The following is a 25,442-nucleotide window of genomic DNA, read 5'->3' on the forward strand; positions in this document are numbered from 1 at the left end:
AAGTAAGTGTCACAAATGTCAAATAGCAATATTGTTTTCTTAGATGAATTGCTTCGATGTGACCTTTCTAACCCCTTTGTTTAAAGACATGTAATTTTTACTTAAAATATTTTTAATTATTTATTTAAGAATTGATTACAATTATTCTAACCTAGTTTATATATTTACCTAGTTAATTGAGTAGAGATAGAAATATTACAGTGTAGTGGTATAGGAAATATAAACAGAGAAGGCAAATGACGGCTTTGGCGAAGATGTCCAGATAGTACAGTCTGAAAAAAAAAAACAATTTATTAAAAAACCTTAAAAGCTTTGAGAAATTATAGACGGTAGTTGCCTTTGAGTAGGGTTGCCATCCGTCCGGGTTTCCCCGGATTTGTCCTAGTTTAGAGGGCATCCGGGGAGCGTCCGGGGAAGGTTTCATTTGTAAACCGGGTTTTAAAAAAAAAACAAAATTGGGCCGCCCGCGAGACATGCACTATGCTCGCACACACACCACGATCAACCGACGAACCAAGTATATTCACAACCAAGTATATTATGTTTTTGTTAAATATTTTAATAAGGTTTTGTTCTCTTATTTCGAGAATTAAAAAAGCTGATTTATATAAACAACTTGTAACAAATTGTAATATGATTCTGTTTTGTTAAAATTATGAATGAATAAAAAAGGTGATTTATGACATTTTCAACTGTTTTTTATTTCATTGATTATGTTTAAAAGATCTTGTTGTCATGTCCGGTTTTAGGACTAAAATCCGGGGTTTTCACGCGTCTTGTCCTGTTTTCCAAATTTGAGAGATGGCAACCCTACCTTTGAGCATAGAATAAGGAATAATACTACGTATAGAACGGTAACTCTCCGCTCCCCACCAGCGGCTGAGCTAGGTTTACCTCACCCCCTCGGTCTTACTTTAGTCTTCAATCGCATGGGCGTCAGACGTAACACACAGATGCGTGTGTACTAATTATGTATTATCTTCTTCTTCTTGTATGTATTATATTTTGATAGTAAAGTAACAAACTCAAGAGAAGGTGCAGGTCGTGTCGTATCAGGAGGTGAAGGTTTTGGCGGGGAGAAGAGAGGAATGGTAATTACTCCACCGATAAGAGCGCAGCTGTTAAATAAAGAGAGAGAGAGTAGCAAACTCACTGTCTGTTCAGCCTCCTAGCCTGTGGCAGCGTCGAAGGGTCCTCCTTTAGACAGTACTCCCGGCAGCCTTTCATGTAGTTCCTGATGTAGTCACTCCAGTTGATCACCTGGGGAAATGAAGAAACGTTAGTTAAACTGGTTTAATAGGAAAAAAAATAGTAAGTAGTTTTTTTTCTTGTACCTATTCTTCTTTTTTTTGTTGTTGTACTGTTGCCTGGCTGTGACTTTTCATACCTTTTGTTATTCCGTTAATTTTATTTTTATTTTTTTGAAACAAATTCTACATACATGTTAATTACATAAGTTGTGCGCGTCTGTAATTGGTGCAAACACTAGTACTAGCCTTAAGAAAGTTTTATTAATTGTTGTGTGTTTGTACTGTTGATGTGCCTAATAAATAAATAAATAAATAAACGTTTAGTGATGATGAAGAATCCATCAAGAATCCACAGGTTATTCAGAATCCAGAGGATATTCAGAATTCAGAGGCTATTCAAAATCCAGTGTTTTTAATTATTTTTAATTCCATACTTTTGTGACGGAAAATTCCACTTGAGATTGACTCAGAATCGTGAGTTGAATCATCAGGGAGATGTCCCTCAGTATTCGTTACGATAATTAAAGCACATAATAACGGGTTCTTACCGCGTTTAAATGGGGATATGAGACTCCCGATATTTCGACACTGTTGCAAGTGCCATGATCACGGGATGACTGATGAGATTGGAGTGGAGTAGGTAGATCCATAATTTAACCCGTTATTATGTGCTTTAATTATGATAATAACCGCGTAAACTTAAAACAATATTCGTTACGATGTCACTAACACCCTGTAAAATTTACTTACTTCAATATCAGTAAAGAAAGTTTCGTCATCTTCCTTAGAGAGCCGTTTTCTCAAGGAGACGTAGAGGTCATTCTTGAAGTGCCATGGCTTCATGGTGTAGTATTGGAGCACGTTGAGTCCGTATGTCACTCGCTTCTGGACTTTGACCATGCTGAAAGAAAGATATCAGGGTTAAAAAGGCCTCATCGAAGCAATTAGGGACTTTCCAGGCTCAGGCCTTTACATCTTTATCAGATGATTCAAACAGCGTTTCTGTGGCAGCTTTTAAAGTGGCTGTAAAGTCCATTGCGAGAGCGACAGTAGCGGCCGCACGACTGGCATTGTAGTTGAGGGTTACTAGATGGTACAGGTGGTAAATCGGCCCTCTCACTTCTGTGTCGCCTCACGTTCGCCAAAAACAATATAGATGGTTACTACTTACTGATGTAAGTAAGTAGTCGTTACATGAGCCGTGTCAGGGGCCTTTGGCGGCTCAATAAAAACCCTGACACCAGGGTTTATGAGGTTGGTAATTCACCTCACACGATAGTAAAAGAAGAATACAGATGGCGTTGTTTAGTTTAAACGTCATAATTACCTATTTTCTCATTACTCGGGTACATAATTATACCATAATATAATGTAATGGCAGAAGCATTAAAAATAATTGTTGCTTGATAATTTGGATCACATTATGTTGCTACCTATATTGCTTCTCTTTACATAAGTTCCTATTTAATTTAATTATGACATTATAAATAAATAATAATAAATAAATAACAGCCTCCGTGGTCTAGTGGTTAGAGCGTTAGGCTCACGACCTGGAGGTCCGGGTTCGATTCCCGATGGGGACATTGTCGAAATCACTTTGTGAGACTGTCCTTTGTTTGGTAAGGACTTTTCAGGCTTGAATCACCTGATTGTCCGAAAATGTAAGATGATTCCGTGCTTCGGAGGGCACGTTAAGCCGTTGGTCCCGGCTATTAGCCGTAAAAACACCTCCACCAACCCGCATTGGAGCAGCGTGGTGGAGTATGCTCCATACCCCCTCCGGTTGATTGAGGGGAGGCCTGTGCCCAGCAGTGGGACGTATATAGGCAGTTTATGTTATGTAAATAAATAATTAAAAAAAAATACTCACAAAGTCTTCTGCCCCAATAAGAAAAGCAGTAAGTCGATGAAGTAAGCGGGCAGCAGGTGGGTGAAGAGTAAGGCGAGCTGGTGATGCAGCCAGGAGGTCTTCGGCGAGCCGCCAGGGTACCACATGCAGACGGAAGAAGGGAATTCTTGCACGTGGAGGCGACCTAGAGAAAAGTAACTTTTGATTTTCTTATCATTAAACACCTACTCCTCACCAGCTATGTTTCAGTCCCAAGTAAAAGGCCCATTGCCATTAACCAGGCCAAAATTTGTAAGAGTAAGAAGTAAGATATCTTACCTCTTACTCTTCATACGCAATACCTATGTTGTTCGGCTTTTGGTTTGTGTGGACTGTATAATATGTAGATGGTGAGAGGAGGAACACCAGATTGTTACTTTTCACTATTTAATTAAATTGTTAATAAAATACAACACACTTTTACACTTTCGCGGGAGGCGTCGGCCGCTCGATTCTTCGAACATTGCCATACCAAAAAATATTATTTATTGTTATACCTGTGTTGCCAGCAACATATCGACGGGGAAGAAGCAAATACTCCTATCTTACACAGACCTAACTTTACAGGAGGAGGAAAAAACTGAATAACTTTTTTGTTAATAATTATAGCGCGACGTCATGTTCTGAAGGTAGTTTTGTTATTTCAAGAGACATTTTTTTAAACTAATATTAATTTTGTATATATAGAGGAATTAAAGTTAATGTAAGTTAGAGCCTATTGGTTTCTGTGTTGGGTCGAAAGTTTTGACGTTAGACGGTTTTTCCACTTGCAATTAATCCTTCAAATTCCTATTGTTTGACTTATTTCTCTTTGTAAACTATTCACTGTAGCTTCAAAAACCTATTAATAATTAAAAAAAACAATAACTATAAAACTAACGTAAATTATACATGATTTTGTAAGATAGGATCTATTGCTTTGAATGAATTTCAAATTATGTTCAAGTTAGGAGATATTATAAAGCAATGCCGCAACATTTAACTAGTAAATATTTAACTGTAAACTATTATAAAGCATGCAATATAATAACAAATAATCGTATTTTAAAAAAAAATACTGAAACGACAGCTTTTTTAAAGAAAGTGCTACGCTTAGCATTTTTAATGAAAATAAACTTTGATCTTAAACAAGGTTTCACAAATTATTTATTGATCATGATAAAGTAGGCACCTTCGTTTTCTAATTGGCATTTAAAAAAAAATATCAATATAGTACGAATTATATATTCATTAAGTCAATAATCAACTGAGATCAACAAGTAGGTACTTATTAAAATCATTATCAATAGCCCGGTCAATAAAGGGGTTGTAGAGTATGTGGGAGGAATCCTATGATTTTTCTTCAGGAATGTGTTCCGGAACACATTCCTGAATGTGTCCTTATTTATGGAGTTAACATAGTAAAAATTCCCACGTTTACATGGTGTCATTTCCGTAACTTAATGTTTACCAAACCATACAAAAATATAAAATATCGATATTTTTGTATGGTATTGGTCGTTCGATTTACTTCTCACTTTTTATTCTAAATTCCTCTCCAAAATTAAAACTGTGGGAATTTTTTTGACAAAAAGATAATTATAAATAACCCAGTTATCCAATATCAAATAATTAACTTGTCAAACAATTTTTATTATTTTTATTAGTCTTTAAAAAAAATGTTTTGTGTTGCGGAATGGGTGTAGGTCAGAGATACCAATTTTGAGTTTTTCGCTAATATCTCAAAAACGATGCGTCCTAGAGAAAATAACTTTATATTAATTTAAAGAACATTAAATTGTCTACAAATTTGTTAATATAATATTTTTTTGATATTTCGCCCGTTTTCGAGCTACACGCTTAGGAAAAAAATAATTTAATATTAAAAAATTGTCAGTGATCGAATCACCCCAAAAAGTAGATCTTGGGTCCATCATCTCTTATTTTTGAAACAAAGACACATTTCGTGCCATGCCCATTGCCCATCATCATCCATCGACCTCCATCATCTTCCATTAAACAAAAAGACTCATGCTTCTGAAGATAGGAGCTATTATCGATTAAAACATGAGATAGGAGTTATTTATTTCTGTAGAAAGGAGATATTTTTATAAAAACTATTGCAACATATAAAATCTTTATTTTAAGAGCTATTTCTATTCATCGAAAATCACCCTAAAAGTAGGAAATATACAACGGAGATCTTGCCAGCCAACGTAAAATTAAATTTCGCAACGAACTACATCAAAAAGTCGATTTGCCTAAAAATGTAAGATAGGAGTATTTGCTTCTTCCCCGTCGATATGTTACTTTAACTAATTTCATAATTTTTATGTGATCACAATTTTCGTAAACGGCCTCTGTGGTCCAGAGGTTGAGCGTTGTGCTCATGATCCGGAGGTCTAAAATCGGGTCTCTAAAATAAATGACTTTCTTTCTTTCTTTCCTTCAAAAACCTGGAAACCACGTGATATCATGATCTATGATCAAAAAATGAACTGGATAGTTTCCTAGGTCAAAGATAAATTATGAAATTCTGATTACTAAATAAAGACAGATCTAAAGGTGACCACTGCAGGGCAAAGGCCTCTCTTCCTTTCTTCCAATTCTCTCTGTCCCCAGCTTGTTCGTGCCACCGTTTCAAAAAGCGGTAAAAGCGGTAAGCGGTCTTCTTCTTCTTATCGTGGGTTGTGAGGTGAAATGCCAACCTCATCAACCTTGGTGTCAGGGTTATTCTATCGGACCACTAGGGTTGATTAATTCTTTCAAATATTTTTCCTCTCAGACGACGCCCTGAGCCGAGGTTCGTGCCCAACTGGGCACCCTCAGGCCTGTTGTCTTAAATGTTGTACCGGGTGAGAGCCTTCAGCGCTCCCCATTTGTCCGGCCAAGTAGTTAATGCCATCTGCGGCAAATCTACAATAAGTTATTATTGAGCCGCCAAAGGCCCCTGACATGGCTCATGTAGCGATTCACGTAAATAGTAACCGGGACCAACGGCTTAACGTGATCAGGTGAGCAGACAATCAGGTGATCAGCCTGTAATGTCCTAACCAAACTAGGGATCACAAAGTGATATTTTTTTGGTAAGCGGTAGCTGCCTGCTTGTAATAGGACTGGGCTGTTGCCCGAATGCCCGATGACCTCTGGACCAAAAAAGCTACAGAGTGGGTTCCTGCAAATGCTGTCAGACGTCAGGGAAGGCCACGAAAAGATGTTCCATAATCTCTACTTAATCATGTAGGGAATAGGTTTGAGTCCGTATAGGTATCTATGTATATATGTATTTTTCTTACTTACCCATATCAAGAGCATCGCCCCAAGTCAGTGGGTTCAAACCAGATTGCGTAATGTTGCACACGCGAACTTCTTTAGGTCTGTAATGAATCAAAATATAAATTAAACAACAAATACCTACTATAATCAAAGAATATAATTATATATTCCATATTTCTTCTTCACACAATTTAAATAAAGATTTTATCTATCTATATATTTGCCTATATTTTATAGCTAAAGAAAAGAAAACGCCTGACAAAATATTTATAGCAAGCTTACTTTTAATTGTTTGCTGTGAATATTTGAGCAGGAGTTACTGACATAATTCCTACAACATTGTGTAGCTAAAGAAAAAAAAAACGCCTGACAAAATATTTATAGCAAGCTTCCTTTAAATGTTTGCTGTAATTTTTTTTTTCTTTTATTAAATAAAAATAACAACCTTAATCTAATACAATTTACTGTCCACCAAAATGGAAATATTTGAGCAGGAGTTACTGACATAATTCCTACAACATAATAAAATTGTGTAGCTAAAGAAAAGAAAACGCCTGTTATAATATTTATAGCAAGCTTACTTTTAACTATTTAAAATTATTTGCTATGAATATTTGAGCAGGAGCTATTGACATAAATAACCGACTTCCTATAATGTATGTAGAAAGGTAGTTCCACTCACTTGTCTAAAGCAGTGACATACGCCAGCACGATGCACCCATTGACGGCCATGTCGACAGGGATGACGTCAGCTAGAATCTTTTCATTACACATCATCGTACGAATCACACCTGAAAAACATCATCATCATCATCAGCCCATTAACGTCTCCACTGCTAGGGCACGGGCCTTCCCTATGGATAGATAGGGAGATCGGGCCTTATACCATCACGCGGGCCCAGTCATTGCTTTTTTATATTAATTGCTGCTAAGTGGCCTTTTTAACCCTCAAATCAAATATAAAGTCAAAAACCAAATGGAAATGAATGGATGTTGGATGGAATGGATTTATGGAATCAAATGCTATTTTTACCTTTGCCAGCTCCCACCATGATGCCAGTCGGTCCGTTGATGTTGTCCACCCAGCCAGGGAGAGGCTCCTTGTAAGCCGCTGTCACTGTAAATAAAAAGAAATCTTCAGAACAGAAAGAATGTTCAGATAGAAGAACAGTATCCGTGGTCTAACAGCTTCTGTGGTCTAATAACTTCTGTGGTCTAACAGCTTCTGTGGTCTAACAGCTTCTGTGATCTAACAACTTCTGTGGTCTAGCTTCTGTGGTCTAACAGCTTCCGTGGTCTAACAGGCTCGTTGGTCTAGTGGTTAGAGCGTCGGGCCCCCGATCAGTCTGTGCGTCTGTCCTTTGTTTAGAAGGATTGCGGGATTCAATCACCCGTTTGTCCGAAAAAGTAAGATGATTCCTTGCGTTATTCCTTGGTCCCGACTATTAGCAGTAAAAAATATCTCCACAAAACCGCAGTGGAGGTCTCTCTCCACCGGCAAGTGAACCCGGACCTCCGTTCGTGAGCCCAACGCTTTAAATTAATACATTATCTTATCTTAAAGGTCAAAATATGAAGGAAGAGTAAAATACTCACCGATAGAAGGTCTAGCAATCACAATGGGGAACTTGCCAGCATGCTGGGACACCAGGTCTTCAGTCAGGGACTTGGTGTACGCATACGTATTGGGCTGGGGCTCCATCAACCTGGAAGTCACATATTGGTTTTAATACAAACATAAGCCGTTGGTCCCGGTTACTACTTACTGATGTAAGTAAGTAGTCGTTACATGAGTCATGTCTGACTCCAGGGTTGATGAGGTTGGTATCCTCACAACTCACACGATAAGAAGAAGATCATTCATTGCTTATGTCTATCGGCTCATTAAGGTGGATTGATTCTTTCAAATGGACCTGGCCTTTAAAACATTCTGGATAAAGAGAACGTACTTCAGCTCCATATGATTGATCAGGTCATCATCCATCCACCGGCAGCATTCCATGATGTCCTGGGGTCGATGTTTGGCTGGGTACAACTTTTCTTCCAATAAGTCCAGCTCACAGCGACAGTACGACGTTGACACGTGAAGGAATACCTGGAATCAGAGAAGCATTTTTGGATTATTTGTGATGTCCTATCCAAGGAAGCCGTGGTAGCCCAGTTGGTAGAACGCTTGCCTCTCACTTTGAGGTCGCAGGTTCGAATCCAGCACAGACCTAAACCTAAACCAATGATTGTCGAATTTGTTTTCGAATTCATGTTTGGATCATAAAATCACGTGCTCAGCGGTGAAGGAAAACATCGTGAGGAAACCCACATGGGTTGGGTGAGAATTCTCGGGAATGTTCCCGAGAAATGCATTTTTGGAGGTATGTGACTTAACCTGTATTGGACTGGTTTTGCCTTCGCAGGTTGGAAGGTCAGACAGGCAGTCGCTTCTGTGAAAAACCGGACCTGTCAATTCTTCAGGTTAGGTAAGCGGACCCTGTTAAAAACGGGATAATGCTAGGGAGATGGTGTGATGTCCTATCCAAACTAAGGATCACAGAGGGATTTTTGTGATATCTCCCCACCGGGATTCGAACCTGGGACTTCCGGGCACACGGTAAAAATGAGATTTTTTAGTGTCCAGCGAAAATTACATTCATGAGAGTAGTTAGAACACTGTCTTACCTCCAAGTTCTTCATACCCTCAACAAGAGCCAATACTCGCTGTGTACCCACTGTGTTCATGCTGACAGCATCTCGGAGGGGCATGTCGAACCTGAAACAGAAAGAGACGGAATTTACAACAACAGAAGGAAAAACGCTTAAGGTTGCCTGGAAGACATTTCTATTTAGCAATAAGGCCGCCGAGCATGTGATAATTATTTATGTTCAAAACAAATTCGACAATCATTGGTTTAAGCCTGTGCTGGATTCGGACCTGCGACCTCAAAGTTTTTTTTTGTTTTTGACGTGACTTATTGTAGATTTGCCGCAGATGGCATTAACTACTTGGCCGGACAAATGGGGAGCGCTGAAGGCTCTCACCCGCGACCTCAAAGTGAGAGGCAAGCGTTCTCAACTTCGGTACCACGGCTCTCAGTGGTAGAAGAAGAACTTCATCTACTCTAGTACATACCTGACACAAGCAGCGCAGTGGAAGACGATCTGGCACTCCCTCTGCAGTTCCTCTCGGTCTGCAGCAGACACTCCTAGCTCCTCCACCAGGATATCTCCAGGTACAACCTTCAGTTTGTTGAAGACTTTCGGAGATTCGTTTTGAAGGTTCTCGAAGACCTGGAAAGAGAATATTGAATATTGAATATTGAATATTGAATATTGAGATAGCAGTTTTTAGTTTAAAATTACTTTATGATCCCTAGTTTGGTTGGGACATTGCAGACTTCACCTGATAAAATTGCAGCGTATCACATTAAATATACATCGTCAATTTAAAAGTAAAATGCTGAAACTTATCCACACCACTAATAATTTTATGTAATTTTATAATTTTATGTACTTAACCACCTATCTCTAAGTTTTATTCTGCAATAGTTTTAGTTTTCGTTTGATTTTTTCATATCATTTAAACGTTGTTGTGTTGTATTAGTTAGACGATTTATGTTTTTTCTTTCTTAAATTTTATTTTCAATTATTATTGTTCTTTTTAAGCTCACTTTAGTTTATACTTTTTATTATCAGTGTTGTGTGCATCTATAATTGGCAGGCATACCGGAACTTTTCCTTTGTGTATTTTATATTGTGTGTTTGTGTATGTACTGCTGTTGATGTACCATAGTAAATAAATAATAAATAAATTTGAGAAGCAGTAGAGCTATCGTAGCTACCTGTTTGCAGGAGTAGTAGTAAAAGAGAGCGGGGTTGAACCGGCGACAGCGGGTCACATACAAAATGCGCGTTAGGACCTTTCCAACTTCTTTCTTTTCTTTCTTCTATTCCCTGTTAAGAACCTTTTCCTTACCTTAGAGCTGACGAAGTCCTCTAGCCGTTCCCTGGTCCCCTGGCCTTTCTTAGCTCTCATGAGCACGTAGATACTCTTCAACTGCGGACAGCATCTCAGCAGCTTCTCCACCAGCACCTTCCCCATAAATCCAGTCGCTCCAGTGATGAACACCGACTTGTCGGCATAGAAGTCTGCCACGGACGGTTTCTCCATTTTTCTGGTGGAGAGAGAATAATATTGTTACTTATTAAGTGGGTTTGAAAGTAAAACATCACATAAACCAACGATAAGAGCGTGGCTCTTAAATTACTGATGATGATTTTGGTGCAATAAAGTATTTTATTTCTCAAAAATATTTAATTCTAAAATAAGTCGAAATGTGAGATTGTTTTTAAATCAATGACCATGTAAATAGTAAAACACTATAATAATTGATTTATTCATAAATAATAAAAAAAACAGAATGTAAATCCACCACAGGCTTCGTCAGTACCAACATTCATATTAAAAAAAAAAAAAAAAAATAAAAAAAAAATAAGGGAAAGCATATTCAATTCATACATAATAAAATCCGCACAAGCTTCGTCAAAATACAAAAACAAAACCACAATTGGCTTCGTCCAAAAAAAAAAAAAAAAAAAAAACCATCCATAAAGTATTTGTATTGTATTGGTAGTATTCTTAATTCCACGCCGGGAGCATAGAAGCATAAGGAATAATACTACGTATAGAACGGTAACTCTCCGCTCCCCACCAGCGTCTGAGCTAGGTTTACCTCACTCCCCCCCTCGAACATAGTTTCAACTTGAATCGTATGGCGTCAGACGTCACACACGCAGATGCGCGTGTACGATAATGACAATGTGTAGTGTTTTTGTAAAACGAGGTTGTTTGTATGAAGTGTCCGGGGTGTGGTAGAAGCCATACGTAACTACTGGCCTAATTATGTATTGCCTTGGACTTCCGTGTACATCAGCTTCGGCAAAATGCATACAAACGACCATATTATTGTTTGAAGGCAATGAAGGTCAATGTTAATTACAGTTAAGCAATGAAACACAATATTGATTGTTAACAGAACCTATTACTAGATGACGAAAGTTTTAATACAGAATCGTTTCATGTGGAAAGCCACGGGAGCTCCGTGGTTCCTTCGCAATAAAAATCTGCACATTGACCTAGGTCTGCCAACCACTGCCCAATGGCTCAAATTAGCTTCAAAACGTTTTTTCGATTCTGCTCCGCACTACCCAAATCCCCTGGCAGTTGCGGCTTCCAAATACATTCCGCTTAGGGACGGCACTGAAAAGTATCGGCGTCCGAAGGACGTAATATACGATCCCGACGACCCGATTACTCTATCCATAGAGGCAGCCAATCAGCTCGCGACACCAAACTCTTCAGGACCCCGATACCGAACCCGCCGTGGTCGACGACTTCCCTCAATCAGCTTATCGCTATCGTCCCACTAGGGTCGATTAATTCTTTCAAATATTTATCCTCTCAGACGACGCCCTGAGCCGAGGTTCGCGCCGAACTGGGCACCCTCAGGCCGGTGGTCTTAAACGTTGTATCGGGTGAGAGCCTTCAGCGCTCCCCATTTGTCCGGCCAAGTAGTTAATGCCATCTGCGGCAAATCTGATAGCGATAAGCGTTGATTGAAGGAAATCGTCGAGCACGCCCGGCGGGGTCGGTATCGGGGTTTTGAAGTGTTTGGTGTCGCGAGCTTATTGGCCGCCTCTATGGCTAAACTATTTCTATTCTATTCTGATAAAGACAGACGGAGCGGAGTAACTGCAGTCTGCAGATTATCACTCATCTCGCCCCGTCATTATTTTAATGTGATGATTGCCTGTGTACGCCATAACGGTTTGTCTATATACTTAAATTTTTAGAAGAATAACCCGGGCAAATTTTTTTTAGTGTTTTTCATGATATTTATAGTTTTATTTTTCTTTTTGTTTCTTTTTTCATTCATTGTATATTTTTGTATATTGGCTTTTATTGTTTTTCTCGTCATACAGCGCATTGGGTTACACTGTGATGTTGTATGTACTTTTATAAATAAATAAATAATAATATACTACGTATAGAATGATAACTTTCCCGCCCTTATTCTTATAGGGTGCCGACCTCACCCCCTATTATAACGTTTTTCTTGATTAAAATTCATAAAAAAGTTAAATAGAAAAAAGAAAATGTTTTTCGTTAGTTTTAGACCTGTTTTTATTTAGTAATCGGAATTTCATAAATTATCTTGAACCTAGTACAAAACCTTATTTAAGAGCCACGCTTTTGTCGGTTTATTATTCTCCATGCTGGCGGCCTCTGAGGTCCAGTGGTTGAGCGTTGTTCTCACAATCCGGAGGCCCCGGGTTCGAATCCCGGTGGGGACATATCACAAAAATCACTTTGTGATCCCTAGTTTGGTCGGGACATTACAGGCTGATCACCTGATTGTCCGACAGTAAGATGATCCGTGCATCTGATGTAAGTATGTAATCTGTATATGAGTCATGTCAGGGGCCTTTGGCGGCTCAATAATAACCCTGACACCAGGGTTGATGAGGTTGGTATTCCACCTCACAACCCACACAATAAGAAGAAGGAGATTCTCTGCGCTACTTTAAAAAAAAACGACTTATAAAATCTTATAAAGCAAACTGTTGAAACGCTCATTAATTGCAAATCTTTACGAGGTACAAACTCGATAGTTAATTGGTCGTGCTTGAGCTATGATCAAATGATTACACTTCGGTAGAACCTAAGACGGCGGAAAATAGTCTAGACTATTGTACTGGGTAATTACTAATGTAGTAACTATCAGGAAGGGAAATGCCCAAGACCTAATCACCTCCCTAGCGTTCCCGTCTTCACAGGGTCCGCTTCACACATCACTAATTTAAGAGCCACGCTCTTGTCAGTGTAGCATTCTCCATGCTAGTTTTATTAGGGAAAAATAGGGCAGTGGTTTCCCTCTTGCCTTCCGCCCCGCAGTACTCTGTTAACGCGAGTGGGATGGCGCCCAGAGTAATCTAATTCAAAGCCGTACTAGGACCTCTTCCGCCTCTGAATAGTACTGACAGTTACTCATACCCTCTGTCAGGTTCCAGGTTACAGTCCCTGTGACTTGCCCCTTCCGTCCTGCATTGCCGTACCGATGGCTCCTATCTCCGCCTCTGCAACCGTTGAGGTCTTCACCCGTATCCCTGGGCAATGGTTCTACGTTATACCACGTAGGTCTGGGTCCCTATCTGAACTCAGCCACCATCTCACTTCAGCCTACTGAAGTAAGAGCATAGCTGGCGAGGAATGAGTGTAAATACTCGTAATATAAGTATAATATATGTCTACCCCTGAGGAGCTCGGTGGCGCAGCGGTGAACGCGCTCGGTCTGCGATTGTTGAACTTTCGCAAAGGCCGGTCATAGTCATGGGTGACCACAAAAAAAAAGTTTTCATCTCGAGCTCCTCCGTGCACGTTAAGCCGTTGGTCCCGGCTGCATTAGCAGTCGTTAATAACCATCAATCCGCACTGGGCCCGCGTGATGGTTTAAGGCCCGATCTCCCTATCCATCCATAGGGAAGGCCCGTGCCCCAGCAGTGGGAACGTTAATGGGCTGATGATGATGATGATATGTCTACCCCGTCGGGGATAAAGGCGTTATGCTATATAATGTTAGTTACCTAATTGCACAGTTAGGCAAACCCGAAGTTTACTTATATCTGTCAAAATAAACAATAAGTTAACATGACTTATTTACTTCTCAATCTGTTATTTATAATTATGCTGGCTTATATATGAATAACATAATATAAACAGCCTGTATACGTTCCACTGCTGAGCACAGGTCTTCCTTCAATCAACGGGAGGGGGTATGGAGCATACTCCACCAAGCTGTTCCATTGCGAGTTGGCAGAGTTTTACGGCCCCTCCGAAGCACGGAATCATCTTACTTTTTCGGTCAATCAGGTGATTCAAGCCTGAAAAGTCCTTACCAAACAAAGGACAGCCTCACAAAGTGATTTCGACAATGTCCCCATCGGGAATCGAACCAGGAGCTCCAGATCGCGAGCCTGACACTCTAACCACTAGGCCACGGAGGCAGTTATGAATAATAATGATTTATTATTATTCTTTTCCGTTTTTTATCCTTCAATTGACATTGCGTTATCTATTGAGCTAACGTGTTAGAACAGCGTTAATCTACACATTAAACATGTCAAAGTATATAAAGGTGAATCCATACAACTACACGCTTCATAGCCTTTTTAGCGGCCTCCGTGGTCCAGTGGTTGAGCGTCAGGCTCACGATCTGGAGCTCCGAGTTCGATTCCCGATAGGGATATTGTTGAAATCACTTTGTGAGACTGTCCTTTGTTGGGTAAGGATTTTGCTGGAATCAACTGATTGTCTGAAAAGTAAGATAATTCCGTGCTTCGGAGGGCATGTTAAGCCGTTGGTCTCGGCTATTAGCCGTAAAATCACTTCCGCCAACCCGCATTGGAGCATCGTGGTGGAGTATGCTCCATACCCCCTCCAGTTGATTGAGGGGAGGCCTGTGCCCAGCTGTGGGACGTATATAGGATGTTTATTTACCTATGTATGGTAAAGTGCATTTAAACTTGGCGTTGGAATCGATTGAAATATTTTTGTAGCTCAATAAAGGCGGAAACTTGGTCGCCATTTTGTAGATATATAATACAAAAGACGTCCTTATTACTATGCTGCAGTTACTTCCAGACAACAAATGACAGGAAGACAAGTGCTCATAAACACCTCATTGAATCAACATCTTTGTTCAAACAAGATAATTATGGCTATGATGTCAGACTTAAGTTAATAGATTTCTTAATATAGCAAGAATTCTTATTTACTTCTTTGGTTAGCTGGTTACGAAATATTCTTCTCCTATCGTGAGGGTTGTGAGGTGGATTACCAAGCTCATCAACGGTGGATTTACGTGTATGGTTAGGAAATATTTAATTATGAAATATGAATAGGAAGACTTCGAAACCCAGCACGATCCTAAACCAATAATTTTCCAAATTACTTTCGTATTCAAAACGAACATTTATTCTATCATCTATCGTATGAATCGTATGAATTGCTTCGATGTGGCCAACTGGGCACCCTCAGGCCTGATGTCATAAACGTTGTACCGGGTGAGAGCCTTCAGCGCTCCCCATTTGTCCGGCCAAGTAGTTAATGCCACCTGCGGCAAAACGAAAAAAGAAGTTCGATGAGGCCTTTTTAACACCACAGAATGTGATCTTTCAAAATGGCGGTTATATTGTTTTCACTATAAGACGATAATAATATATTATGTTGTTTGGATGTATGTATGTATGTATATTTGTATAATTATGTTGTATGTATGTCTCCCATGTACTTGACAGTGGACATGAAGTGACGTACGAGCGTGTGACTAGGCAAGCAAATATAATAGTCATTCAACATACCAGTTTGAGAAGTAAATAAGTCTTGTTAGTATAATATTTATTTTGACAAGATTTTAGTGAACTTTAGAACCGTTTGTATTGTATATTAGCCAAATTAATAAATTGTATTACGAGCCGTGGTAGCTCAGCTGATAGAACGCTTGCCTCTCACTTTGAAATCGCAGGTTCGAACCTAGCAGAGGCCTAAACCAATGTCCTATTTGTTTTCGAATTCATGTTTGGATCATTAATGATTATCACGCGCTCAGCGGTGAAGGAAAACGTCGTGAGGAAACCCACATTCCCGAGTAATGCGTCACGGATGTGTGGTCATATTCTGCATTGGGCTGGTTTTCCCTTCGGGTCGGAAGGTCAGACAGGCAGTCTTCTGTTAAATCCGGACCTGTCAAATCTTCAGGTTAGGTAAGCGGACCCTGTGGAGAACGGGTAGGGGCTAGGGCTAGGGGGATTATTTATTTATTATGATGATGAGTAAATTGTATTACGAAATTTTATGTTTTTTTTAAAGAACGTCTAGGGCCCTGTTTTTCTTGCAGCTTTTCCCCGGCTATACAGTTTGTGAGAAGCTGCAGTAGTTTTAGGTGGATGAGACATTCATTATGTAAAAAAATACGTTTCAACGCCTATGTTACTTACAGAATAAAGACACAGAATACGTTTGCTAAACGTTGTACCGGGTGAGAGCCCTCAGCGCTCCCCATTTGTCCGGCCAAGTAGTTAATGCCATCTGCGGCAAATCTACAATAAGTCACGTCAAAAATATAAAATAAAAGGTAGGTACACAGTTAATGACGGTTTTATGTCACTGCGTAACCAATATGCTTAGTTATGTTTTTATTGCCCACGCTCTCAAAAATTTAGTGCACTTTTTACAAAGTGTTTTTGATGTAAGAAAAAATTAGGTGTTACATAAGTTAATTGAAAAATTGCCACCCAATGTGAAGACGGCAAAAAAAATGTTACATTGTTCAATGAATTTGTTATTTTGTTAATGTTATAACTTATAATACGACATAATGTAAAGGCAATAAGTATTACGCTAACAATGTTGATGTAACTTCGGCTAGCCTAGTTAAAAGAACCATGATAACTGTAAACGGTCTCCGTGGTCCACGGTCTCACGATGCGGATGTCCCGGGTTCGAATCCCGGTGGGGACATATCACAAAAATAATTTTGTGATCCCTAGTTTGCTAACATTACAGGCTTATCACCTGATTGTCCGAAAGTAAGATGATCCGTGCTTCGGAAGGCACGTTAAGCCGTTGGTACCGGTTACTGCTTACTGGTGTAAGTGAGTAATCGTTACATGAGCCATGTCAGGGGCCATTGGCGGCTTTGTAACCCTGACACCAGGGCTGATGAGGTTGGTAATTCACCTCACAACCCACACGATAGAAGAAGACCGTTCAGGGAGTCGCTGTCAAAATTACAATCCATCCTTTGGCAACAGCACTCGCCGTTAAACATTTGTAGACTAACCGAAGCAACGTCACTCCAAACTTTCGCCGTACAAAAAATATTTACTTACGACACGAAAGTACGAAACACTCAAACAGCTTGGCATTTTGATAATTTCGTAACAAAGTCGCCGGCGCATGATCATCATGACTGGACATTATTTGTGATCATGAGATGAATCGGTATTCGGCTCAAGGTAGCCCAGACGGAAGAACGCTTGACACTCATTCTGAGGTCGCAGGTTCGAATCCAGCACGGGCCTAAACAAATAAACTGCGAATTTGTTTTCGAATTCATGTTTGGATCTTTTTTTTAACGTGACTTAATGCAGATTTGGGGAGCGTAGAAGGCTCTCACCCGGTACAACGGTTAAGACAACAGGCCTGAGGGTGCCCAGTTGGGCGCGAACCTCGGCTCAGGGCGTCGTCTGAGAGGAAAAATATTTAAAAGAATTAATCGACCCTAGTGGGTAGCAATAAGCGCTGATTGAGGGAAATCGTCGACCACGCCGGCGGGGTCGGTATCGGGGCCCTGAAGTGTTTGGTGTCGCGAGCTGATTGGCTGCAAATGTTTGGATCAACAACCGGAGCTCCATAACCCCTCTAGTTGATTGAGGGGAGGCCCAGCAGTTTTTTTGACGTCATTTATTATAAAAAAAAAAAAAAATATATTTTGGATCAAAACATAATTATTCTTCTTCTATCGTGTGGGTTGAGAGGTGGATTACCAACCTCATCAACCCTGGTATCAGGGTTATTATTGAGCCGCCAAAGGCCCCTGACATGGCTCATGTAACGACTACTTACTTACATCAGTATGTAGTAACCGGGACCAACGGCTTAACGTGCCTTCCGAAGCACGGATCGTCTTACTTTTTGGACAATCAGGTGATCAGCCTGTAATGTCCTAACCAAACTAGTGATAACAAAGTTATTTTTGTGATTTGTCACTAGCGGGATTCGAACCCGGGACCTTCGGATCGTGAGTTCAACGCTCAACCACATTATGTATGATGTTATGGTAGATTTGCCGCAAATAGCATTAACTACTTGGCCGGAATTTTGTCACCACCGGGTATCAAACCCAGGACGTCTGCATCATGAGCCAACCACAGAACGGAGGTCGTTATGGATGCAAAGGGACTTTGAGACATTAAAATATAGTATGCCACCTGTCGTTTCATGTTTTGCAACATATTGCGATTGTCATGACGAGACATAATGGGAAATTGAGATGCGTAGGCGCAGAACACAGACGTTTTTATAATAGGAAATGTCGCAATCTCACTGTCGCATTATCAGAAATAAGAATCAGGAACAGAGCCTCAGCGCTCCCCATTTGTCCGGCCAAGTAGTCAATGCCATCTGCAGCAAATCTACAATAAGTCACGTCAAAAAAAAAAAAGAATCAGGAACCACAGTTACAAATCAGAATCATGGTTAAACTTGTTGAAGGTCAATGTAACATTTTTGAATCCACGTCAAGAATTTTTCGGAACAAAGTTTTCAGTACGATATCATTAACACCCTGTATATAATAAGCAAAACATAATTCTATTATACTCAAGCAAATATGAATGTTTAATTAAAATTACGCAACCGAAATCCGCAATAGCCTAGTTCGAAGAACGCTTGACTTTCATGTAGTGTCGCGGGTTTGAATCCCGGAGGGCTCAAAACCACTGAATTCGATTTTATTATAGTTTGAATTCATGTTTGGATCGTAGATAAAATTGATATCACGTGTTTTCCAGGTTTCTTCTTCTTATCGTGTGGGTTGTGAGGTGGAATACCAACCTCATCAAACTTAGTGTCAGGGTAATTACAGAGTCGCCAAAGGCCCCTGACATGGCTCATGTAACGACTATTCACATCAGTAAGTAGTAACCGGTACCAACGGTTTAACGTGTCTTCCGAAGCACGGATCATCTTACTTTCGAACGTACAGGTGATCAGCCTGTAATGTCCTAACCAAACTAGAGATCTCAAAAAGTGATTTTTGTGATATGGCCCACCGGGATTCGAACCCTGGCCCTCCGGATCGTGAGCACAACACTCAACTACTGGACCACGGAGGACGTTATCGTCTTTATTGTGTGAACACCTTTACTTCCACTGTTTATTTAAACGCAACTTGCTACATGTGAGGTGTGAATGATATTTGCAATGAGTGATTATGCCCGAGAATATTCCCAAGATCGGCTCCCAAAAATGAGCTCGGTGGCGCAGCGTTAAACGCGCTCGGTCTGCGATTGTTGAAGTTAAGCACCTTTCGCAAAGGCCGGTCATAGAATGGGTGACCACAAAAAAAAAATCATCTCGAGCTCCTCCGTGCTTCGGAAGGCACGTTAAGCCGTTGGTCCCGGCTGCATTGGCAGTAGTTAATAACCATCAATGCGCACTGGGCCCGCGTGGTGGTTTAAGGCCCGATCTCCCTATCCATCCATAGGGAAGGCCCGTGCCCCAGCAGCGGCGACGTTAATGGGCTGGTGACGATTCCCAAAATACAGGAATATTTCCGGGCATATATCACCAAACTTGACGCGAAAGGCAAGAGGGAAACCACTGTCCTATTTTTCCCTAAAAAGTAGCATGAAGAATGCCGACCACCGACAAGAGCGTGGCTTTTAAATTAGTGATGAATATTCCCTGTTGTAAAAACTCGTTAAGACTTGCTGCTTTTTTTTCGAATTATTACTTCTTGTACTCTGATCTTATATGTCTAAAAGCAAGGTAATTAAGCTCTTTTTATATAAGGTTTGTTGCTTTTTAACGTCTCAGCCGAGGGTCGCGCCCAACCGGGCACCCTCAGGCCTGTTGTCTTAAACGTTGTACCGGGTGAGAGCCCTCAACGCACCCCATTTGTCCGGCCAAGTAGTTAATGCCATCTGCAGCAAATTTACAATAAGTCACGTCGTTATTTGAATTATTTTACCACCTTTTTTGTATTCTATGTGTTCTCGCAAATAAATTGATTTGATTTGATTTGATTTGAAAAGAACTGCCGGGAATATTCCCAAAGCGGGAAAATTCCCCGGAAAGGCAGATTACTTTTTGCAATACATCATTGTATAGTTAAGCAACGGTTCACAACCAACAAATCATGGTATTGACCTTTTTTCTAATAAGGCGCGTAATATAAAGCTTCGGTTGCGTAATTTTAATTAAACATAGCATAGCGCAATATCCCCAAAGGGGTAGTCAGAAGTGTAAACTATACAGGATTTTATTGACATCGTAACGAAAACTTTCAAGCATGACACATACACATACATAAACTCACGCCCGTAATCCCTAATGGGGTGGGCAGAGCCACAAGTAATCAAAGACAACTTGCAGCCACTGTTGATACGAAGTCCAAAGATGGATATGATGAACCTTATGGTGATAAGGGATCAGCCTATCGCCCATAACATTAGTCCATCATGTTAGAGGACACAATCCCTCTGTCGGTTTTTACGACATGCCCGGGAAGACAAGCAGCTGAACGTGTTCTATGTTTTTTATATGCTCCCAGAACAGCATAGAAGCATGATTCAGGCAATAATTCCGAGTTGATATAATTTTTTTACACCCTGTACAAGTACATACAGGTATCCATACAAGTAGGTATGGGTGTTAGTGACACCGTAACGAAGGGGATGATTCAGACAGTAACTCTGTCTAGGGGTGTAAATTAGTAAATTAGACAACAATAAAATATAAAGGCTTAGGCGTGGTGCTAATGTTAGATTTTTTTCTTGTATTTACGTAATATATAATAAGTATCAAAGTATATTGCATAGTAATAACCTGCCTTGGGTATCTTGAAATCTGGAGCAAAGTTTTTTCTACGAAACAATAGTGATTATATAACTATGCGACGCTGGGAAAATGTCAATTTTCTAGATATAAATCTGGGCTAAGTCAAACTAGTTACAGACATACAGATATAACTCACGGCTTTAATCATAATACACTTTTTTTAAGAATATGAATAAGATTAAAATAAATTTATTGCCAGTAACAATTTAAATTTTTCTATAAGAACTAGGTAATTATGAATATTACGAATACTGGCTAAAGGAAATGGCTCAGCTTGTGCTGTGATGGAGCCATGCTATGGTACCGTCCATCGCTGGTTTTCAGTCATTTCCTCTTCGTGGGATATTGTGCTGAAGTAATTGTCAACGAGGGTTAGAGGACATTAAATAGAAATATACAGGGTGTAAGTGACATCGTAACAAATACTGAGGGGGATGATTCAGCTCATTATTCTGAGTTGAGTTCACTTGATATTAAGTGGAATTTTCTGTCGCAAAATTCACGATTTTTCTTTAGTTTTTTTAAATTGCTTTCAGTTCCATACTTTTGCGACGGAAAATTCCACTTGATATTAACTCAGAATAATCACCTGAATCATCCCTCTCCGTATTCGTTACGATGTCACTTACACCCCGTACAAGTACATGTGGGTGTTATATATTTAGTATTGTTCAAGTCCCACTGCTGGGCATAGGCTTTCCCTTATTTAACGGAGGGGGTATGGAGCATACTATACCACGCTGCTCCACTGAGGGTTGGTCGAGGTGTTTTTACGGCTAATAGCCGGGACCAACTGCTTAACATGCCTTCCGAGGCACGGATCATTTTACTTTCGGACAAGGCCGTAATGTCCTAATTAAAGTGGGGAACAGATTATGATTTTTGCGTTATGGATTCGAACCTGGGACCTCCGGATTGTGAGCCCAACGCTCAACAATTGGACAATTGGTTAACCACGTGATATCAATTATCTATGATCCAAATAAGAGACAAATACTGAGAATTATTGAGGACAGAAGATGCAAGATGATTGGACACCTAATAAGACGCGACGAATTTATTAAAAACATCATAGAAGGAAAGCTAGAAGGAAAGAGAGGAAGGGGAAGACCAAGAAGAGCGTACATGGAACAGATTAAAGAAAAGGTTAACGTCGTGTCTTATAAGACACAGAGGTGTTGGAGGAGGATGGAAAGAATAAGTTGGACAGAAAGGGTTACAAATGAGGAAGTGCTAGTAAGAGTGAAGGAAAAGAGACAAATACTGAGAATTATTGAGGACAGAAGAGGCAAGATGATTGGACACGTAATAAGACGCGACGAATTTATTAAAAACATCATAGAAGGAAAGCTAGAAGGAAAGAGAGGAAGGGGAAGACCAAGAAGAGCTTACATGGAACAGGTTTAAGAAAAGGTTAACGTCGTGTCTTATAGGGAAGTCAAGGAATTGGCCTTTGATAGACTGGAATGGAAAATGCTACACCGACAAGAGCGTGGCTTTTAAATTGATGATGATGATGAACCAAATATGAATACAAACTCAATAATCAGATCGTGTCCTCAAATATCGAGAAATGTAATATTGGACAATATTTTTTTTTAAGAAAGGAGGCCGATTTTCAAGGTCCACGTTGCACATCGTCGCGAGCAAGTTACTTTTACCTAAAAAAATAAAGCTTTTATTTTTTTAAACCTGTTTTCGGCAATGGTTGTCAATTTTTACGGTTTTACGAAGGTAGGTTGTAATAGTGATTAAATGAGTGTTTACACTTTTACAAAATTGTATTTCCTAGAAGGGCCATGGACGGAACTTGCTGTGCTTCCGGACAAGTGGTGAATGTCATCTGTTGCAAGTCAATCTATAAAAAGCGAAAGGTCACTCACTCACTGACTGAGTCACTCACTTATCACGATATCTCAGAAACTACAAGTGCGAGCAGTCTCAAATTTTGCATGGGGATTCCTTTTAGGACGTAAGTGCTCACTAAGACGGGATTTTGCGAAATTCAACCCCTAAGGGGGTAAAAAGGGGTGGCAAAATTAGAACTGATATTAGGCAGCTAAATTACTCAATTGTATAACAATATTTTATGTATATTTATTTTTTTAAAGAACATCTAGGGCCCTGTGCCGAGGTTTTTCTTGCAGCTTCTTTTCCCCGGCTACACATGTTGTGAGAAGCTGCAGTAGTTTTAGGCGGATGAGACGTTCGTTATGTAAAAATTGACGATTCAAAGCGTAACTATGTTACCTACTGAATAAAGATATATTTGAATACGAAACTTGTATAGTTTTAATACATTTTCCACGCGAATAAAGGGGGTATCAAATAGTAATGTGTAAGTAGTATATAAGGAAAGTCACTATGGTGTAGTAGTTAGAGAGTTGGGCTCACGATCTGGAGGTTCGGTTTCGATTCCCGATGGAGACTTTATCAAAATGGACCACGGAGCCTGTCAAAACACCTCCACCATCCCGCAGTGGAGCAGCGTGGTGGAGTATGCTACATATCCCCGAGCTGATCGAGGGAAGACCTGTGCCCAGCAGTGGCACGTGTATAGGGTGTTTAATTTATGTACGAATTGTAATTATTCATCACAGGAGTTTGGATTAACATTGGCTGCAAATTGCCTTGTGGCTCTGCCCACCCCTTTACGGTACACGGCCGAGAGTTCATGTTTTTGTAAATACTTTACATATAAATAAACCAATGGAGTAGTCAGAGGTACATCCATCGCAAGATGAACTAAGTACGATCACGAGTACTAATACGTATAGAGTTTGAAACCATGTCACATTAACTTTTTGACAAATTAAACCGTAAGTCTCATTAAATGTCAAATGTGATAGTGCGACACGGTTCTAAAGTAGGTACATGTTATTGCTCATGACTGTACCCACACCTCACCGAGCTTTCTGGTAGACCAACAGTATGTAAGTATTGTTATTCAAATTCAACATACATATATACACATACATAAACTCACGTCTATTTCCCACCGGGGTAAGCAGAGACTATAGAATTCAAATTCAAAAATATCCTTATTCATTAGGTAACATAGTTACACATTGAATCGTCAGTTTTTACATAACGAACGTCTCGTCCGCCTAAAACTACTGCAGCTTCTCACAACCTGTATAGCCGGGGAAAGGAAGCTGCAAGGAAAACCTCGGCACAGGGCCCCAGACGTTCTTAAATATAAAATAAGTAATCATATGTTTACCTCTGTGACATGTTCAGAATCCTAACTAGCCTTGTACGTTTTAATGTTTTTGGTACAGACAATACACGTACACGGTTTGAATTCTAAATAAAATTTATTGTTTGTATATTTTATTTAGTCTTAAATGGCCTTTTTTTCTGACGTGACTTATTGTAGATTGGCCACATATGGCATTAACTACTTGGCCGGACAAATGGGGAGCGCTAAGGGCTCTCACCCGGTACAAAATTAAAGACAACAGGCCTGAGGTTGCCCAGTGGGGCGCGAACCCCGGCTCAGGGCATCGTAGGAGGAAAAATATTTGAAAGAATTATATCGACCCTAGCGGGTCGATAGCGATAAGACTACTGCAGCACCAATGCAGCGCTAATGTAGTGTACCTGTCTGTCTGTGTCTGTAGTGTCCGGAAGCAATAAATGTTTCTTTCTTTATAAGCGCTGAATGAGGGCAATCGTCGACCACGCCGGCGGGGTCGGTATCGGGGTTCTGAAGTGTTTGGTGCAGTGTGACGTATATAGGCTGTTTATGTATGTATGTAAACATTTATTGCACTTATATATTTAAACTACACGCTAATTTCCCTTGCATGAGCAGATAGGTTTCGCTTCTTTCCCCGTAGATTAAGAATAAGATTAGAACTCAGCGGGTACCACAAAATAATGCATCTTCTTTTTCTATCGTGTGGGTTGTGAGGTGGATTACCAACCTCATCAACCCCTGTTGTCAAGGTTATTGTTGAGCCGCCAAAGGCCCCTAACATGGCTCATGTAACGATTACTCAGTTACATTAGAAAAATATAACGCATTAAATTTGATAAAAATGATGCATTAAAATAAATATTCTCTTAAATAAATGAGATTAAAAAACGGAAGTTTACATTAAACCGCTGTCCACCCTAAACGTGAAAAAGCCGTGAAGACAATCACTTTATAAAGGTTAACATTATAAAATCAAAACCACTTCGAAAACGTAGAAGATATAGAAAAAAAAAGTCGACATACCTTCCAATATCGCACTTTTTACAATCACAAAGAAAGTCACTCACAGAAAAAAAATAACTATAAGACTTAAAGAAAAAGTATTTTTTTTTTGCACACAACACGATCAGATGTCCGTTCGCGATCGACTATAATACTATAATGAATGCTGTA

At 39.9% G+C, this 25,442-nt stretch overlaps 1 protein-coding gene across 1 annotated transcript; it reads right to left on the bottom strand.

Annotated features, from left to right (window-relative positions):
- Positions 1-25,442, bottom strand: LOC126379201 (putative fatty acyl-CoA reductase CG5065). The gene is made up of 13 exons (XM_050027887.1): positions 25,293-25,442; positions 10,361-10,559; positions 9,518-9,675; positions 9,067-9,157; positions 8,343-8,488; positions 7,990-8,099; positions 7,427-7,510; positions 7,076-7,184; positions 6,418-6,494; positions 3,121-3,283; positions 2,001-2,151; positions 1,154-1,260; positions 1-272 (listed from the first exon to the last, which is right to left on the bottom strand). The coding sequence occupies exons 2-13, from the start codon at positions 10,553-10,555 to the stop codon at positions 173-175; spliced, it is 1,491 nt and encodes a 496-aa protein (XP_049883844.1). The 5' UTR covers positions 10,556-10,559; positions 25,293-25,442; the 3' UTR covers positions 1-172.

The sequence above is a fragment of the Pectinophora gossypiella genome, chromosome 28, assembly GCF_024362695.1.
Source record: "Pectinophora gossypiella chromosome 28, ilPecGoss1.1, whole genome shotgun sequence".
In the NCBI taxonomy this organism is placed as follows: Eukaryota; Metazoa; Arthropoda; class Insecta; order Lepidoptera; family Gelechiidae; genus Pectinophora; species Pectinophora gossypiella.

Coding starts and splice junctions, on each gene's coding strand:
- LOC126379201 (XM_050027887.1), bottom strand. CDS start 10,555: ATGGAGAAACCGTCCGTGGCAGACTTCTATGCCGACAAGTCGGTGTTC. Junction 6,495..7,075: donor TATGTCACTGCTTTAGACAA/GTGAGTGGAACT, acceptor GATTCATTACAG/ACCTAAAGAAGTTCGCGTGT. Junction 273..1,153: donor GCTAGGAGGCTGAACAGACA/GTGAGTTTGCTA, acceptor TTTTTTTTTCAG/ACTGTACTATCTGGACATCT.